This window comes from Zalophus californianus, chromosome 11 (assembly GCF_009762305.2).
Source record: "Zalophus californianus isolate mZalCal1 chromosome 11, mZalCal1.pri.v2, whole genome shotgun sequence".
In the NCBI taxonomy this organism is placed as follows: domain Eukaryota; kingdom Metazoa; phylum Chordata; class Mammalia; order Carnivora; family Otariidae; genus Zalophus; species Zalophus californianus.
This window is the reverse complement of record NC_045605.1, coordinates 86,154,563-86,172,982: the sequence shown is the minus strand read 5'-3', so window position 1 is coordinate 86,172,982 and position 18,420 is coordinate 86,154,563. Positions and strand designations below refer to the sequence as shown.

General features: G+C 48.3%; 1 protein-coding gene across 6 annotated transcripts in view; it reads right to left on the bottom strand.

Moving 5' to 3' along the window:
• Positions 1 to 4,176: 4,176 nt before the first annotated feature.
• Positions 4,177 to 18,420, bottom strand: part of KIAA1549L (KIAA1549 like) — a 262,959-nt gene continuing 248,715 nt past the window's right edge. For 2 of the 6 annotated variants that reach the window (XM_035722906.1, XM_035722908.1), the window contains exons 19-22: positions 16,736 to 16,833; positions 14,141 to 14,289; positions 12,833 to 12,984; positions 6,762 to 8,072 (exon numbers count right to left, since the gene is read on the bottom strand). In XM_035722906.1, coding sequence (XP_035578799.1) covers positions 7,896 to 8,072; positions 12,833 to 12,984; positions 14,141 to 14,289; positions 16,736 to 16,833 — 576 coding nt within the window. In that variant the 3' untranslated portion in view covers positions 6,762 to 7,895. Of the gene's footprint in view, positions 5,338 to 6,761; positions 8,073 to 12,616; positions 12,629 to 12,832; positions 12,985 to 14,140; positions 14,290 to 16,735; positions 16,834 to 18,420 lie in introns of those variants that run through there. The other 4 variants (XM_035722910.1, XM_035722907.1, XM_027579938.2 and 1 more) reach the window with 4 other exon arrangements.

Sequence of the window (18,420 nt, the reverse complement as noted above, 5' to 3'; positions counted from 1 at the left end):
ATGAGGGCACCCCAGCAAGGAAAGGCTGGGGATTGCCATGTGTCTTTTCCAGCCCCCTGGGTCTGTGTCTGCCATTCCTGGGACTGAAGTAGGCGCCACCACTTCCCTTGATCATTCCATTTGTCCTGAAGGTTAAGAGCAGTCAGGATCCAGGAGGAAAGAAAAACAAAAGGGCACACTGGTCCTACTCTCTGCTATGGTGAGCGCCCCAGAAATTTGTGGAGGGCTCCAAGTCTATTCCTCATCACTGCAGCGAGGCGGTGGCTTTGGGGAGTGATTTTTGTGCAGATGTCAACCCTCTTTATGGAGTGGCAGAGAGAGGAGTAAAAGTTGCTCCTTCGGTGTCTAAGTACTTCTGAACACTTGCAGAGAGCTTCAGCAGACCTGGCTCCCGGGAGAAACAACACGCTGTTACTGTCCAAGCTGCCCGAATCGCAAAAAAGCCCCCGAATCCCGGGGTTGCGGCTCTCCATTAGGACGTGGGGACCCCTCGGGAACAGTCAGAATTGGTTTTCATTTGTCTATTTCGTTACAGGAGACAGGCTTTCTTACCTATGTGCTAAGTCTCCTTGGCCTCAAGGCTCCTTTTTTTTTTTTTTTTTTAAAGATTTTATTTATTTATTTGAGAGAGAGAGAATGAGAGATAGAGAGCACGAGAGGGAAGAGGGTCAGAGGGAGAAGCAGACTCCCTGCTGAGCAGGGAGCCGATGTGGGACTCGATCCAGGGACTCCAGGATCATGACCTGAGCCGAAGGCAGTCGCTTAACCAACTGAGCCACCCAGGTGCCCAAGGCTACTTCGTACTCAATATTCTGTTCGCTGCTTTGCTTTGCATACAGCCCATCACGGCCTTTGAGTCTTGACCGTTCAGTTTCAACATCTCTTGCTAATAGACTTTGTGTCTTGGTATTTCCTACAGAGAGAATCCAGTCGGCCTAGCCCCATGGGCCGAGTTACATTTTCTTGTGGCTGGTCAGCCTATGGATTTGTGGCTCCTGGGTCAGATGGGTCTCCTCCTGTCCAATCGGCTTGCATCAGAGAGCAGAAAACACATGGATAGGGCTGAACGTAAGGCAGGCATCATGATCGCTGGGACTAGCAATGGCAGGGAAAGTAGGTGGTTTTGGAAGTTTGTGTCCATTACCAATGTCATCCCAGACCTTTTGGGAGCCACTGACCTGGATGGGACTTCCTTATGCTCCGAGAAGGGCCTATGACCAGACATTGGCTTATTCTGCTCCGGGACAACATCTGCTCCCAGAACGCAGTCATGAATAGGCTGGAACTGCTCTCTTGGGGCCTATGGATGGCCAGGAAGAAGTTCTTCTTGGCTCATGAGCTCGTGCCTCAGGCTGGGATGGCTTCTGAGACCACAAGGGTTTCTGCAGGGCTTTGATAACTTGAAGCAGGTACTGCTGTGCGGTTGGGTTGTGAAGGGGATTCCATCTCACCATATGGAGGAGGTAGAATGAGAAGCAGGTAGGTTTTGGGGTATGAAAAGCCTTTGCTTTTTATTTTACAATAAAAAATTCTAACAGCATATGAACGCTCTGTTCTCAGCAGAGGCCACGGACGTAGGAAGTTAATTAGAAAGCCAAGCATTAAGTGTCGACGGCTACAGTCAGAGCTCCTGTTCGGTACTTGTCTTTGCCTAATGCCTAATGTGTGTGTGATGCGGTTGGTGGGGAGCGGGAGTCTGGGTTTTCCGCCCAGAGTGACAGTGCACACACACGTGGTCACATGGCCTCCAAATCCTCCACAACAGCAACAACACAATATGGCTCCGATGAGGCTGGCTTTTGTGGGCAGTTCCAAACTTAGGACCTTCTTCCTTTTTTTATTTTATGGAGTATTTTTTTTTAATTTTATAGAATATGTGACAAATTAGTTCAGTGGATGGAAGGAGCTAAAATATTTTGCTAGAAAAAGACCAAATTATGAAGCTGATACTTTAGGAAGAATACCTTCAAACCTACTTTTCAAAGCCTTTTCGGATACAATCTGCCGCGCGCTCCTCACGCCCACCACGGGAGGGAGGAAAGCACAGATGTCGCTGTCCTCATTTTATGGATGAGGAGTCAGAGAATGGTTTAAAGTGAGTTGCCTAAGGCCTTGACTATTTAAGCCTTTTTCAAAATTTCCAGACTAGAGAATGATACTCTGATTCTGTTTGGTACAAACCTTCTCTCCGTTTGTATGTGGGCAGGGGGTGGAATTAGGCATAAGGAAGAGATGAGGGAAATAAGGTGAGGTCACAGTTAATTTATGTAAAATACACTGACGGCCTCCCTCCATAATTTACAAGAGTCAGGCCAAGGTCAGAGAATGAAAATAATCAATATCTCAATTTCATTATATAATGGCTTTCACTAAAGTATGAGTTTGACCTATGGAGACAAATTCTGCCACATCACAAATTTCCCTGTCTTTGAAACCTGCAAAATCAAGCAACTTAACACTGTCTAAAAGAATTCGTTTCTGGCACTATTAATTCTATTTCTGAAATATTCCTTTCCAGAAGCCCCCCTACCTTTTAGCACTTACCATAGGCTAGGTATCCTGTAACCATTCAGCTTAAGAAATCAAGAGACCTTTCAATTCTCGGGACACTAACTTATTATATTCGGAAGGGCAGAGCCACAATAATGTCAATTTCACTTGAAACTAATTCTGTTTCAAAAGACTGTATAGAGAGGCTCATCAGTTGCCTCATCCATGCAAGTGTGTGGCCATGAGCTACATTAATAGCACCTGAGCTAAGATCGTGCAATTCAATTTACAAGCATTTATTGTCTGCTGAGCAAGATGTGGTGCTACCTGGACCTTGGCTGGAAACTGCTCTTAGACCCAGAATCAGTAGTACTGGTGCTGGGATGGCCTGTGGTTGGGGCAGCGCTGGCCGGTCACCAGGGTTTCAAATGCGTGCGTTCCCACCTGATATACACGTCAAGGACGACCTCTCCTCTCTGTAGCAGTGTCCATACTGATTGCTCGCTGGCTACGTGGTGTCCTAGGAGTGCCGGTCAATTCCAGTCCTGAGGAGGTTCCTTCCTTTTGAAGGTTCTGCCCACTTACGCTCTACCTCTGGGTACTAGCCTCCAACAAAGGCTCTTACCGAATGGGTCAGGCCAGGGGGCCGTGCTGGTCTTACATGACTCTGCCTCCTTGGTGACAGTTGACTGGATAGACACATGATCCAAGGGTGGCTCATCCATAGGCAGATCAACTGGACCAACCAGACTCTCAAGATTTGGGCACAGAGATGATAGTCAGAGAGGGGTGGGTACAGGAAAGAGAAAGTGGAGCAGAGTGGGTCCTGGGATGGATTTTCAGCTGTATATACAGTAATGAAAAAACAGAATGCTAGGAGGGCAAGGGAAGCAAGAGAACTGAGCAGACATACAGAGAGAAACACAGGAAAGTCCATATGGAGAGAGAATGCAAGAGAAAGCAAGAGTGAGCTGGCTGTCTCCAGCCCTTTCCCATATGGGCGCTGTGTTTAGTTTCTGTGAAATGGCCCTGTAGTCTCTCCAACACCCCCCACAATTTTGAGCAAGTCTGAATAGGTTTCTAGTTCTTGCAAAGGTCTTTGACTAAAATACCTTCAAGGCTGGACTACATGGGAGAATTTAATATCTAACACTTGGACCCAAGTCAGTTACTGCTCCAAGTTAAATTACTATATTTCCCAAGAGTGTTTGGCTGTATTTTGTAAGCAAGGTCCAAACTATTTTCTGGTGTGTGGTAGAAGGAACAGATTAAGTTTAAAATATGTTTTCAAACTTTAGAAATAGTATCTGTTATTGTATTCATTAAACATTGAGTGCCTGAGTAGAAAAAGGTACCTTACGTAGAAAAAAGAAGCTTATTTATCTACAATCAATGTTTAAATTTTTGATCCATTTCTCTAATTTCTGCCCGTTAGAGAAGTATTTCTTTTAGTTAGCTATTTAAATTCCTGTCTTCCTCCATCTGTATTCTGATTTTTTTTAAGTCACAAATCTAACAATTTCCTATCCATTCTTCCATCAAGATTACTCAGAAACTACATGCCCTTCTACTGAATTCTTAAATTAGCAAAGGCACATAACCTCCAGGACCAGAGAACTGATTCTTAACATAATCCACCCTCTCTCAGTCAGCCCAGGATGCCACAACAAAGTACCACAGACTGGATGGCTTTTAAACAATAGAAATTTATTTCTCACACTTTTGGAGGCTGGACGTCCAAGATCAGGGTGCAAACAGGATCGGGGTCTGGAAAGAACCCTTTTCAGAGCTGCAAGACTGTTGACTTCCGACTGTATCCTCATGTGGCAAAAAAAGAGGGCAAGAGGGCTCTCTGGGATCCCTTTTACAAGGGCACTAATCCCATTCATGAGGACTCCACCCTCATGACTTAACTACCCCCTCCCCAAGGCCCCATCTCCTAATACCATCATGTTGGGGTTAGGATTTCAACATATGAATGGGGGTGGGACACAACATTAAGTCCATAGCACACCCTGAAAGAGAGAACTTCCAGCTATATAGGTAACCACGGCCATCTCAGATCCTAGGTACCAGGGCACACTGTAGACTTTCAGGCTCCTGCACATGGGGTTGCCTCCCCTAATGCTGAGCATAGAATCTGCTGCCTCATAATGACAAGCTGTCATGGCCTCCCTCCCTGCTCGTTTGGATCCACGGCACCGAGAGAGGAATGCACCCCTGCAGCCTTGAACAGCAGGTAAGGAGAAAACCATTTCCTTGATGGCCCTCTCTGGAAAAAGTCAAGATGCATTTCTTTTCAGGAATGCAGAAAACTCACATCAAAACAAGTTCTGAAAAATGTTTATTATGCCACAAACACATCGTCCTTTATATACTTTAACTGATGTCCTTTACATATCCAATCATCTTTTTTCTTCACGAGAATGTAGGGCGTCCCTCATCTGACCCTGGTCTACTGCTTAAACTTCCTAGCACAGTTCAAGAAACGTGTCACAGACAAGCGTGCAGGCAGCGTGGTGAAATGGAAAGCAAGTTGAATCGTGAATCAGGCTTGAGCCGGAATCCTCGATCAGGTTGCTCCATTTTTCTGGACTTCTGATTCCTTCTCCGGGACTGCCAACATCCTTTGTGGCTTCTTCCACCGTCTGGAGGGTCATGAGGAACGTAGAGCCTCTGGGCTCTCATGGAATTCTATTTTCACTTCCATGAGGCACTTATGCCCATCTGCTTTTGCTCAGAGTCAGCTGTCCAGGCATCTATCCCCTCCACGAGGTCAGGAGACTCTTCAGAGAAGGGACCACATATTTGTCAGTCACAGAAAAATCTAACAATGTCTCCCCAGTGCTGGAAAAAACATGAACAGATTGATTTCTTTTCAACTTAAGGTTTTCCTCCCATATACTTTTCTTAAACCTATGGTGTCTAGTTTACGAGGGTGTCTGATTTACACACTATATTTTTAGTCGTCTCAGTTGACTAATTCAATACTTCCTGGGGTTCTGCAAAGACTGCAATGATTTGTTTCCCCATCCTATTAGCAAGCTGGAGCCACACCACTGCAAACTGCAGGCTCTTTCTCTGTAAGCCACTGGAACATCCAAAGCTCAGACACTGTCTTTGAAGTATCTATTTTAATTACACTAAGGTCTTGAAACTTCATTTTCACATACAGGATTTCCAGGCATTTACCAAGTAGACAAAGTACTGGGTTGATATCATTGCACTGATGAAATATTAATATTATTGATAAGGCGGGACAATGTGGCTGACTTTATCAGACTCATACCATTTGCATGAAAAGGCTGAGTTTCTTTGGCTCTTTGTTCATTCAAGTGCATTGAATACCTATTTGGATAGACTTAGGCATTGTGTTACTCTGTCAATAAAATCTTGCACCATCCACAGTGTTTTGCAAGCTGATTTAGGTTTTGGACTACAACAACTGGCCATTGGTAGAAATATACCATATATATACATGGAAATTACAAAAATACATTTTATTTATAGCTGATTTTTTTTTTAAGTAACAAAAACTAACACTATGAAAGATCAACCAGCATACCAAAAGGACACTATCTAATATCATCTGAACAAGAGACTTGACTGGGGGGATTCCATGACACATCTTCTCCGGAACTTTCCAGAAAGGGCAATTTGCCATTGGGAAATAAAAACAGCTTCTTTGAAAAGCCTGTGCTTTGACAGTTTGAATCTCCCATTCTAATCAGTTCCATTCCTATTCTTCTCTCAACTTTTAAATTTCCACTTTCTCTCAGTAAAGACCAAAGAAACTCATGAGGAAAATGGCAAGATGGGCTCAGAAGGCATGGACACAGCTGAAGCTAGATGGGTCATGGGTGAAGGCAGGACAGGACCTCGTTCTCCAACAGACACCAAGGAAGCCCCCAACAGAGCTGGTGAGGGAGCGGGAGTGTTCCCTCCCCGGGGCCACCTGAAGTCGGTGGCTGTTTTGCTCAGGCATTGACAGTCAGCAGCTGGTGCCTCCGGGCTGCAAGGCAGTGTCCACCCAGAGCTCTGGAGACCGACTCACCGCTCAGGGAGTGCGATTTGCCACATGGCGGTCCTTAAAGTCAGCCAATGTCCTCCTGCATCCATTGACTTGGGGGGGGGGGTGGGTGGGAACTGGCAAACTCCATACACTTTTATAAATGGTATTTACATTTAAACGTAAATCAACAGATTTCTACATTCAGAAGCTTCTATAAACAGAGGCTGCAGCCGGGGGGGGGGGGGGGGGGGGGGGGGGGGGGGGGGGGTGGGGGGGGGGGGGGGGGGGGGGGGGAGACTATTTCTGCTCGGAACAGGCATCAGTTACTCCTTCCTTCTGTGTCACTCAGCAGCGCCTGCCGGACGTCGCTGTTGAAGAGACAGAGGTTTTCCTGTAAACGCTGATGTTTCTAGTATCTCAAAGAAGAGAGAAGCTTTGTTCTCAGGCCACCTTCATTGCCGGGCAAAGAAAAAACCTCCAACATATGACTGTTTTTCTTCTGTAGGATCCTAAAAGCTCTTAGCACCGATTCCCTTTCAGTTAGATACGACCTTGCAGGGTACTCTAGTTCCAAAACGACACGTTTTCAAAAAACCTGTCAACCCAAACCCACCATTCCCCCCCAAACTCCTCTCTTCCTTGGCCTTTGTTTAATGAACGGGAGGAAAAAAAAGAGCCAGGACTATTTATAGGTGTAGTCATGGACAGTACTGATTTTTATCCAATTCATCTGACTTTGAACCTGAACCTTTAAAAGAAAAGGACTCGAGTTTCTTGGCTGGAGTCAGTGCCTCCTTCACAGACCGAAAGGCGACTGTAATGGTTACAGTCACGGCTGAACGAGAGAGGGTGCAGTCTGGTGCTTAGATGCCTGCATCGCCTTTAACGCAGAAACAGAGTTAACATGCAGAACTCACCGAAGACAGAGCTATGTTCTCCCCCTTCTGGTGACTTAGTAAAATGTGGCATTGATCAGGGATCGGCAGATCAGTTAGTGTCTCTTGCGACTAAGGCTCCATAGGGAAATACACCCACAGTTCAAACATTTAACTTCACAGAATATCAAACATAAAGTCCCACGCGGGGACTTCTTGACATACAGTCAGCTGAAGAAGCCAAGAATTCAGTTGGCCAAGAATCTCCTCTGTTGCCCAGAAGCCCCACCGTTCACCTGTCCAGAGGGTGAGAAAGACTCCCATGTGGTCTGTGCCTCAAGTCCCAGGAGGTCAGGTTGAGACACCGGAAGACTGTTCCCTCGGAGTCTGGAAGTTCCACGGGGCTGAGGTATTAGACCTGGAACTCAAACATGTCTGTCTGTTTCTTGGCCAGCTTGGCCACCTCCTCCCGGATGGCCTTCACGAGGGCTGCGGTGGAGATGTTGGTCAGGGGCGCATCAGACGGGTCGTTCTCGGCCAGGCTCTGCTGCGAGGCCGCCGCGGACGGCCCCGGGGCCTGCTCCAGGCTGGGGTGCATACCTGTGGGCTGGCTGTACTGGCGAGGGAGTCTGGAGGGAGAGTTCTGCTGGTAACGCGACCGGGGGTAAGCCTCGATGTACCCCTGGGAGGGGGACCTGCAGAGGGTGTTGGAGAGAAGGGAAGGGCCCGGGATTAGGAAGGGGCTCGAGTCATGGGACATGCTTGATACTGGATGCGGAGGTGGGGTGGGGGGAATTGAAGACAAGGGAAGAGGTTCAGAAGAAAATGGAGACCAGGTACCATTGTACACATATAAAACCTGGAGTCTGTTTGTTTAGAAAGCAGGTCATTTGGACTCACTGGATATGCTGGGTGGATGAATGAAGTAGGGTTTTTGAACCTTGCTACAAACAGAGGTCCACACCTGAATCTACCCCGGCTACCTTTTTAACATAAGCACAATCCAGCAAACAGAAGTATTGTTCTTCACAGACCTCGAAGGACTCAGGGACTCATTACCAACAGGTAACTGCCAACATGGAAGGAGCCCTGCGCTCAGGGCTTCCCACACATTATCTCATTTGATTCTCAAAGCAACAACCCAGGAGGCAGATATGGTCATCCTTATTTTACAGAAGAGGACACTGAAGCAAAGAGTGCCACAGTCTTAAGTGACATGGTTAACCGGCCACCGAGACACGCTTGGAGCAAGTCTGTCTGACGCCAAGGGCTGGGAGTTAGTCACTGCACTGTCTCAGATCTGGGATGTGATCTGAGTTCCTTGAAAATTTTTTCTTTTTATCAAATGTGGAAGACACATACTTAGATGCTTACATATATGGACACTTCTAGTAATAAGGACACGTCAGTGATTTGGAATTCAGGATTAACTTTCCCACAGAAACAGTGCCACACGTGGGGATGCTGTTCCAGAGCAACCCACAAGAGGCCTTTATATCCCATAATGTTAGCTGGATCCCTATGGGATGCGTGCCTGTGGACAACGAAGGCACAGGGTGCTGCGGGGAAGGGACACGTGTGGGGAGTCAGGGGGCTTTCAGGGAGACGCAGCTTAGTTGGGTCTGGAAGATGAATAGGCTGTTGCCAGGAAGCAAGTTGGGAGGGGTGTTCCAGCAGAGGGAAAAGCAAAGGCAGAGGCAGGGGGTACGTGGAGGATGGTGCACTCAGGAATCTTCGAAGAGTTTGGTCTGACCAGAGAGGATGTACAGGGTGCGGGAGAAGCTCAGGGAAGACAGACAGGCAGGGCCGGATCAGAAAGCCACCGAATGCCAGGCTGCAGAGTTCAGTTTTCTATGGCACACGTCTCAGAAATACGGTTCCCGTTCTTTACAGAGACACTTGTCTGGGTCCTGGTGAGGATGGGGTAGGATGGGGTTGGGTGATGAGTCAGAAATTTTGGGTGGGCGAATGTACAGCAAGAATGCAGCCTCCCTCCACTCCCTGCCTGAGATGTTCTGACAAGCCCTCCCGAGGATGCAGCATTCTGAGATGCATGCCTGACACCTGGCCTGGGAGCCACCAGCGGGCGTCAGGTGGAGGAGGGGCCTGTATTTTAGAAAGGACACTCTGGAGGTAGACTACAGGAGGTCGAGAGAGTTCTGAGGCTATGTCAATGGGCTAGGTGAGGGCCTGCGAGGACCCGAGTGAGGGAAGAAATAATAGGATGGATGTTCCAAAAGCTGAGGCTTTAATTTCCCAAGGCCTGGCAAAGAAAGACAAAGTGGCAAATAGGTGTTAATAGTGGGTCTTTCTACACAAGGGCTGTACATATTTCCCTTGCATCTTAGAGGAAAACCAGAGTCGAACTGTCTGTGTCCTTGGTCCACAAGCACTGGGAATGCACAAGTGATTGTGGGGAAACAGAGCCAAGACCCAGACAGGGGACCGACCCATCAGGTCTCAGCTCAAAACGTCCTTTCTTCAGGACACGCTCCCCTGCCCTACATTAGCCAAGGGCTCCCTGTAAGATGCTTCCAGTAGTTTCTCTAGAGTCAGTCATCGCCCATGACATCATCACCTGTCTCGGGCCGTCAACTTCCTAAAGGCAGAACGGTGTCTTGCTTGCCTATCACCGTGTACCAGTACCCAGAATTATGCATGGTACACAGTAGGGAGTCTCTCAGAACTTGGGGTTCTGAGGAACACAGTTTGAAAATCACTGAAGGATGACCAGATGGTGCCATATGTTTGTGAGGGAAGCGGTCATATCCCCCTTCCCTGCATTTCAATTCAGCTGGAGCTGAGAGTTAGCATCCAACTCTTGAGACCCCTCAGCTCTGTGGCGTCAAGCGTGCAGGTGCCAGTGGCTGGCACAGGCAAGGGATCATGGAGTGGAGTCACTCCTCTAAGAAACTCTTTTTCCCCTAATAGTAGATCCAGGCTGGAGCCATCACATCTTGCTGGCCAAAATTCGGGGCTGGCAAACACCACTGCTTCCCCAGGCAGTGCCCAAGGCAGGCACCACCTAGTGATCACAACACAACCCTCCCAACCCTTCTCTATCCAGCACCAAGGATGAAACCCATTTGTCAAGGGGTGATTTTGAGGTGATTTTGTCTAAGCTAGCTCCTGATGTCTGGATACCTGGGATCAGGAAGGTCAGACCCCCAAATGATGGTGGGGGTTTTCTCCTTCTCGCACGGATGTAGAAGTGGACGCCATCCCTGCCCCACTTTCTCAAGCTGACAACGGGTCCCTCTGAGCTTCCTGCACTTTCTTTCACGTGTGAGGAATCCCCTGTGCTCCCTGCTGTGGTTCCTGGCTACTGTGCTCCATGCATGGACCCACCAGCCTGCTTAACTGTAGGTGGTAACTGGGCGCCAGGAAAGACCCATTTAGGCTGCAGCAAACATGTTCCTCTTAAAAACAACTAATAGAAAACTAACTCCCCCTCACACTGACAGGGATGGACCCAGAATGGTCAAATCATCCTGTTAGGAAGGTTGGGTTTTGATTTGCTGGGTTCCTGTTCCTTCATCTTTAAGGCAATATGAATCCAAAAGCATCTGGAAGTGGCCATAAGCCTGGCTAAGCTATCATCTGTGTCTTGAGGGCAAGGGCCAAAGTTTGGGAAAATACTTCCGTTGACTCCCGCAGAGTACCCAGTGAAACTTTCCATGCAGAGGGTGAACTGACAAAGCTGTAGGTTTACTGCCTAATTATCACAAGTTAAGTATCATCTACTTTCTGAAAAGTACACATTATGTTTAGACTATAAGTGGAATTATGGAGTCAAGAAAGCTCTGAAATGATCAACTCATACCCAGTGATTTCAGCTGCTTAAAATAGCCGAGCATGACAAAGGAAGCAAAAAAATGCCCACAAACAACCAAAACAGATGCCGTAAAGTCTCACATTAAGATCTGTAGACTTAACAATAGGGAATCCCTACAGTTACTCTTAAAGCTTATTTACTCCAACTTGACAAACAATTCTAAGGAACTCAGACATGCCTCATTTGCAGATAACAGTCCATTAGGAAAAGTATATTTAAGGGTGAGTATATCTGTGGAAGTGGGGACACTGACAGCAATAGAAGGTCTGGCTGGGAGCAAGATCAAAAAAAGAAAAACCATATTGAGCCTTGTAGTAACTCCAAAAATTACAGTAGTTGGGAGATGTGTGATATAGGGGTAATAATCCTACCATCAGAGTCCATCTTACAAATGTCATTTTACTAGTAAGGCATAATGATGATGCTGAATCATTTGTTAGACACAAATTAAATTATGTTCCTCTTTTAAAGAAGGAGGAAAGGATATAATTCATTCCAGAATTTTTTTAATGCAAGATATTTTAAGTGCTTGGAAAATTAAAAGGATAAGCTTTGATCATCAGGAAAATTAATATATATAGGATAGCTTTATCCCATTAGTGGTGTTCAAATGTGTCATCATTATGATAAAAATAGACACCAACACCAAGGCTGAATTGAATCTGTGGAGGTAGAAAGTATGGACCCCAGGGGTTTGGACAGAGAGAAAAGATGACCCAGGCCTTGGGCATCAACATGTTTGCTAAATCTAGGATATATTTCAAATGTTGAGACCAAACCCTAAAATGACACACGGCACCAGGGAACCTTCAGGTTGAGCCTGGGAGACAGCCTGCCTTTCTTATCCATGATGGATGGTCTCACAGATGGATGGGGGCAACCCACACTAGAGGCCATCATTGTGCTATTTTTGTTTGCTTGATTTTTTTTACTTAGCAACCATTGACAGGTGACTCAGCGGCAAGTTTGGGTGTGACTATCCAGGTTCAACTAGTTGCTGCCTCTCTGTGGTGTAGGCTAGGCCAGGCCCACTGTGCCATATATTCCTACGATGGAGGATGGAACCAGGGGATCCTGACAAGATAGTCCTTTGCTGGAAGTCAAGTAGAATGCCTTAGGATCTACATGCAAAGTAATTCAATCTTCAATTTCTAAAACTATATTTTCTGGTATTTCATGTACAATAGCTGTGTGTCTTTAGGCAGTCAGGTCACGTGACTAGGCCTTAGTTTCCACATCATGGGAATCATAACACCTACCGGATAGGATTGTTGTGAAGATTAAATAAGATAATATATATAAAACATCTAACATGGTGTCTGGCACATAGAAAACAGTCTAAAAATGACAGAATAAAAAGTTATTTGATTAAGGTCACCCCATTAGGAAGAGGTTGAACCTGACTGGAAGGCAGATCTCAAGTCCCTCTGTCAAAAGACATCCCACCTGACCACACTGTCTCCTCTAAAATGGCTGAACTTAGCCACCTGGTTGGTGGGAAGCAGGCTGAGATTAAAAAAAAAAAAACAACAAAAAAAACACTGTCTCAACCTTTCATCCATTTTCTCCCTCAAGTGTGTCCAGCAGGTAAGATTGTGAGGGAATCAGCAAGGGTCTCACCGAATCGGCCCACTGGCTTGGGAGCTCATTCTCTCCTGCATAGGACATCCAGGCCTGGTTCCTGTAGGACGAGGGAGGCGTTGGGATGAAGTAGCCAGTAAAGCCGGGTCTGTTGGCAGCTGGGATGGCAAACACTGCCGGCACCGTATTACCTGGCACGGAGGAGATGCATGGGGAAGATTAGACCAGCACCCTACCCCTTGGGTTGGCATTTGCCGAAGCTGGGGGAAGCTGGGAAATGGAGGAACTCTGGCATGGGGGGAGGGGGTAATGAGGTGTGGAGCAGATCTTCACCTGCAGCCCCAGCCCTGCCCACCTGCACAGTCATCTGCTATGATGCAGACCTGGTTTTCTAGAGAAATGATGGCCCAACTCCCCTCGCCGATTCCCCCATCCCCATCCCAACACCCCTGACCTACTGGCAAGAAGGGACACCTCAGTGTCCAGATTTTTTTCTCCCATGGGGAAGAGGTATTTTTAAAAAGGCAAGAAAAGGAACCAAAAGGAATGGATTCCACTGATGGAATTTCTGGAGACAGTGAATGCTTTAGTAAGTGTTAGCAACCGGGTGTTTGCAGTTTTCGCCTAAAAGGTATGCTTTGAACAGACTCAAAAAACCAATTAGGGCATGGATAAACCTTGATGTTCATTTCAGCACTGTCTGTAATAGCAAAATATTGGAAACAACCCACATGTCCCTTCTTAGGGGAAAGGATAAACTGTGGCCTATCATATCTTTGAATACCATATGGCAGTTGAAACAAATGAACTAGATCTACATGTACCTACCCATCTTGAACACAAGGCTGAGTCAAGAAAACAAATGCGGAAGGAAAGGCATACTTTGATGTCACTTGTGTACATGTAAAATACCAACAGCATTAATATACACTATTGCATATACATACATATGTAGCAAAAAAGTTAACACCCTCAATTTAAGGATTGGGATTACCTCTGGGAAGAAGGGGAATGAGATAGGGCTGGACAGTTCTCTCTGTAATGCTTTAAAGATCAATATAAATTAAAAAGAAACCCTGAAGTCTGGCAAATGTTAACAGCTACCCTGACTGTAACACATATCTTCCTATTTTGTCACGTTTCAGATTTTTCAAAGAAATAGAGCAGTAGCTCTTGTAGCCAGGGCTACTGAAGTCAGACGTAACAGCTGCCTCCATTGCTGAGGATGGCAGGTAGCAGGTGGCGAGTGGGAATGTGGGGGGTGGGCAGTGCAAAGAGCACACACAGCACCCGGGTGGGGCTGGGGTGCAGCGCCGGCCTTTCTCAGGCGTTTCTCCTCTTGCCCACCTGAGTAATTTAAAGCCGACTGATCCAACTGCGCCACGGACACGGGGCCTCGGGACACCTGCGCGAAGGAGGCGCTGTCGTGCAGCTGGGCGGGCTCGGGCCCCGCGGACTCGGCCATCCTGGTCTTGCTGCCCACGTCCGAGGTGGACCTGGGGGGCGCAGAGGGGCTGCGTTAGCCGCTCCCCACGCCCGCCGCCGCCGCACCGCCACCCAGAAGTTCCCGCCGCCTGTCACCTCGGGGGGGGGGGGGTCGCCTCTGGGAGCCGCGGCGGCCTCCAAGCCCCACGAGGGTGGGGTCCTCGGGCCTGGATTTGCCCCTGACTCACAAAGGAGGCCGGCGCGCCGAGACCTGGAGCGGCCGTCGTGGCGGCCCGAGCTGGAGTCATTTTTAGATATTCAAGGTCAGTGTTCCCCCGAGAGTGGCTCTTGTGTCTCTGGGGAGTAGCCCACTTAATTTCCGCATAAAAATAAGCCAGGCCATTAGCGCTGGGTATTAGCCGGGGATGGTCGGCCTGGGAGGGGATGACATCAGCAGCAGCCAATGAGAAGGCTCCGTCTGGAGTGGCGGCCGCCCCCCCCCCCCCCCCCCCCCCCCCCCCCGGCACCGGGGCTGGTGACTCGCGAGGGCCCAGAGGACCACGTTCCCTGCTGTCGCTGCTGATTCTGGCCTCAAGAAGCTCAAGACTCTCGGGAAGCTCGGGGGGCTCCAGGAAGCAGGAGCCTAGCACTTTCTAGGCGTTATGAATGACAGGCACTTGTTTTTTTTTGCGGGGGGACCCACAGGCAAGCCGAGAATCCAGCCCATTACACACATCCTATTTCCACTCAGTGCTCAGAAAGCCGTAAGAAGAGGGCTGCCTGGGCGCCACGGCGGCCAGCCTCCCCCTCTAATAGAGGGTGCTTTAGCCAGTCTCTGTCCTCCCCCTCACAGGGAACTTCAGGCTCTCCTAAAATTAAAATGGAAGGAGGCAAAGGCAGCCACAGCAGGTGGCAGGCTGCCAGCCCATATGGCCACCCTCTGAGCAGCGGAGTGTCTGTCACTGTGAAGAACAGAACAGAGCCACAGCAAGAGACAGACATCTGGGTTCTAGCTTCCTCCCCCTGCCGAACCTCAGTTTCCCCATCTGAGAAACAAAAGGGGCAGATGACCCCCTCTCCAAGGCTCCTCCCTGCTCTAATCCTTCGGGTCTAAATGGGAAGCAGTGACCTGCTGATATCTGGCAAGATGGCAGACACCGTGCAAGGCATGGGAGGGGACGGATGGTTGAGAGAAGAAAGAAACTGACACTGGCCCTTAGCAAATCGGCTACAAATGACTGCTGCGAAGCTCCTTGCATTAGAACTCTCAGGAGTAATTAAAGCCCCCCACTATTGCTCAGAGGTCGTGATGATTTGACTCAACTTCAGGGTGGGTGCTGGAGGCTCGGTAGTGTGGGGTCTCCCTTCCTTTCTCGCTCCCTCCCCTCTTTCTCCTGGTTGCTCTCCCCCTTATCCCTGGCTTCCCACATACTATTCCAGGCATCTGCTCCTAGTTTAGGGAACCCTTCCCAGGAAAATTCCTGGGTTCTGCCCCATACACTCAGCCCCCTTGGATGAATCTCCGTGATCAGTTAGGCCCTTGCCTTCATTTTACAGATAAGGAAATGGGGGCCAGTAAGTTGAGGCAATTTGCCTAGGGTTACACAGCAGGTTAGGCTGGAACCCTGGTCTGCAGCTTCCCACCCCACCCTGAGCTCGACTGCAGTCAGGAGCTGGTGTCTACACACAGCTCGGTGTTCCAGACCACTGGAAATGAAGGCAGGGTCATTTCTGGGGGGAACTCATTTTTCTTCACCATTTTCACAAAGGTCAGACCTGTGGTCCCCAGGGAGAGTGTGGCTAGCATGTTGAGAGGGGAGGCTGGGGTAGGAGGGCCAGGGCACTGGCCTATCCCTATTCCAGGGCACGGTCGCTTCTTTAATCCTGGACCTGATGCCTATTCCAGCATCTCCCAGTGCTCATGGATTTTGTATTTCTCGCCTACCTTTATTTAAAACACGGGCTTGTCATACCATTACAGAACAAAGACAGTACCTTTATCATGTCTGACTTATAGCTTTCTGAGTTCATCTCTTTATACATATCTGAGTTCATGTGCTCTCAGCCTCCTGTCTTCGGAGTCAGGAGTTAGGGTGGGTGCCCAGACATGCCACTCCCTAGCTTCTTGGACACTACCCCGAAACGACAAAGGGACTTCTGGGCCCACACACAGGTGCCAGAAGCTGCCCAGACTGGAGGTGGCCGTTGTAGTGGACTTAGCTGGAATAATTTTCAGATGTTGAAGGTCAGGGTATGAGGCTTTCGGGGTATGGGTTGCTTGCCCTTGGGGTTCTTCAAGTCCTGTAGAACTTTCCATTTCAAATGATAAGAAAGTTGGTCAACCCTCTCTGTGCTCCCACTTCCTTCATGGCACTCGGGGCCCCCCAGACACATGGTTCTCGGTACCGGGGATGCACCCTGAAATGGGGCGGGCATGAAGGAAAACCGTCGGGTCAGAGTACACGGGACCGAATCCTTTCCAGACACTCCAAACAAGCCAAGAAAGCAATGTGTTACCGCCTGAGAGAAGTAACAGCCACGGGGCCAGTCCGGGGAGGGACAGGTGGAGGGGGAGAGCCCATGACCATTTCAGGAAGCTGGGAAAACCTGTATGCCTGTGAAAGAGACAAGCAAGAGAGGAGGATGTGTTAAAACGCAGTGTCGATCAACACACAGGTTCTTACTGAAAAGGAAAGTAGGGGGAGCCTGGGTGGCTCCGTTGGTTAAGTGCCTGACTTTGGCTTGGGTCGTGATCTTGGGGTCCTGGGATCCAGCCCTGTGTCAGGCTATGTGCTCAGTGGGGTGTCTGTTTGTCCCTCTGCCCCTCGCCCCTTGCCCCCACACCCCCGCCCTGTGTTCTCTCTCAAAAAAATAAATAAAATCTTTAAAAAAAAAAAAGGAAAGCAGGCTTCCAGGTCAGATTTTCCTTCCTTCCTCCAACTCTGCCCTTTGTTCTTCCTTCTGTCCTCCAGCCCCCTCTTCTATGTCATCTCTGCCATGCTCCCCTGTGCTTGGGCCACCTTAGTCACGGAGTCCTTCCGCTGATCTAGTGCTTTCCTGCCTCTGGCTTTGGTACATGCTACTGCTTCTCCCTTGGACCCTGTCTCCCAGTTCTGCCCGTGGTTCTTCCCTCCGTCTCGTTCAGCCAGCCCCCTGTTCCCCTAGAGCCCCAGTTAATCTATCTCCATATTCTGCTTTATTTTTTGCCATAGCAATTGTCACTCTCTGGTATTATATCATTGCTTATTTATTATCTGCCACCAGCTAGAGTGTAATGAGGGCAGGGGCTTTATTGTCAGCTGTATCCTCGTGCCTGCAACGGTGAATCATTGATTGCATTTTACTTTCTCACTCAAAGAAAGCACGTTTAATGGGGGAAAGCAAGGGGTTTAGAGTCAGGAAGTAAGAGTGGAGGTCCTAGTTTGCTGATAAATAGACTTTATGTCCCTAAGCAAGTTAGGTGGACTCTCTGGGCCTCGCTGTCCTCTTCTAAAATGGGAACAAGGATGCCTTGCACCAAGGGGGGCTAAGGGGATCAGGCAAGTCGGTGTAAGCATTTCACAATCTATAAAGCACTGTTCAAAGATAAAGGATTGGAACTATCACAAAAGTGAAGACTTTGATCAACACGTGAGGAGATAAAAGGAAAACAGTCAGAGATAGACAGGATCAGAGAGCCAGGCCACAGCCTCCTTTAGCAGGAGACAATCTAGAAATGCTCTCTGGGAAGACAAAGCTTAACTTGTGCTTCTCATTCATCTTTTTCTTTAGGTATCATGCCTGCTAGATCTCTGGAGGAACAAGCTGACAAGTCTTTAAGCCTGAAGGCATCAGGACAAAAAGAGCAGCGGTGGGAATCCATAAATAGGGTTCTTTGAACTGAATGAGGTCTTCTGCCCTGCAGCATTATGGCAGACTACATACTCGAAAGGGCCGACCCATGAGCTAACAACTAGATCCTAGATGAAACATACATCTTAATGCACTTCGGGAATTGCAAGATGTAAGGGAAACCTCAAAGACCCTACCCATACCCCCTCCCCCCCGCCCCCCCCCCCCCCCCGGCCCCGCATGCATCTCAGCAAACTTAAACAAAACCATGAGCTGAAACCAAAGATAGAAATAGAAGTATGCAAATATGAAAGGTGGGGTTGCCTGGAAGTCAAGCACCATGTTGGCAAACGATTAAGAGATCAAGCCTT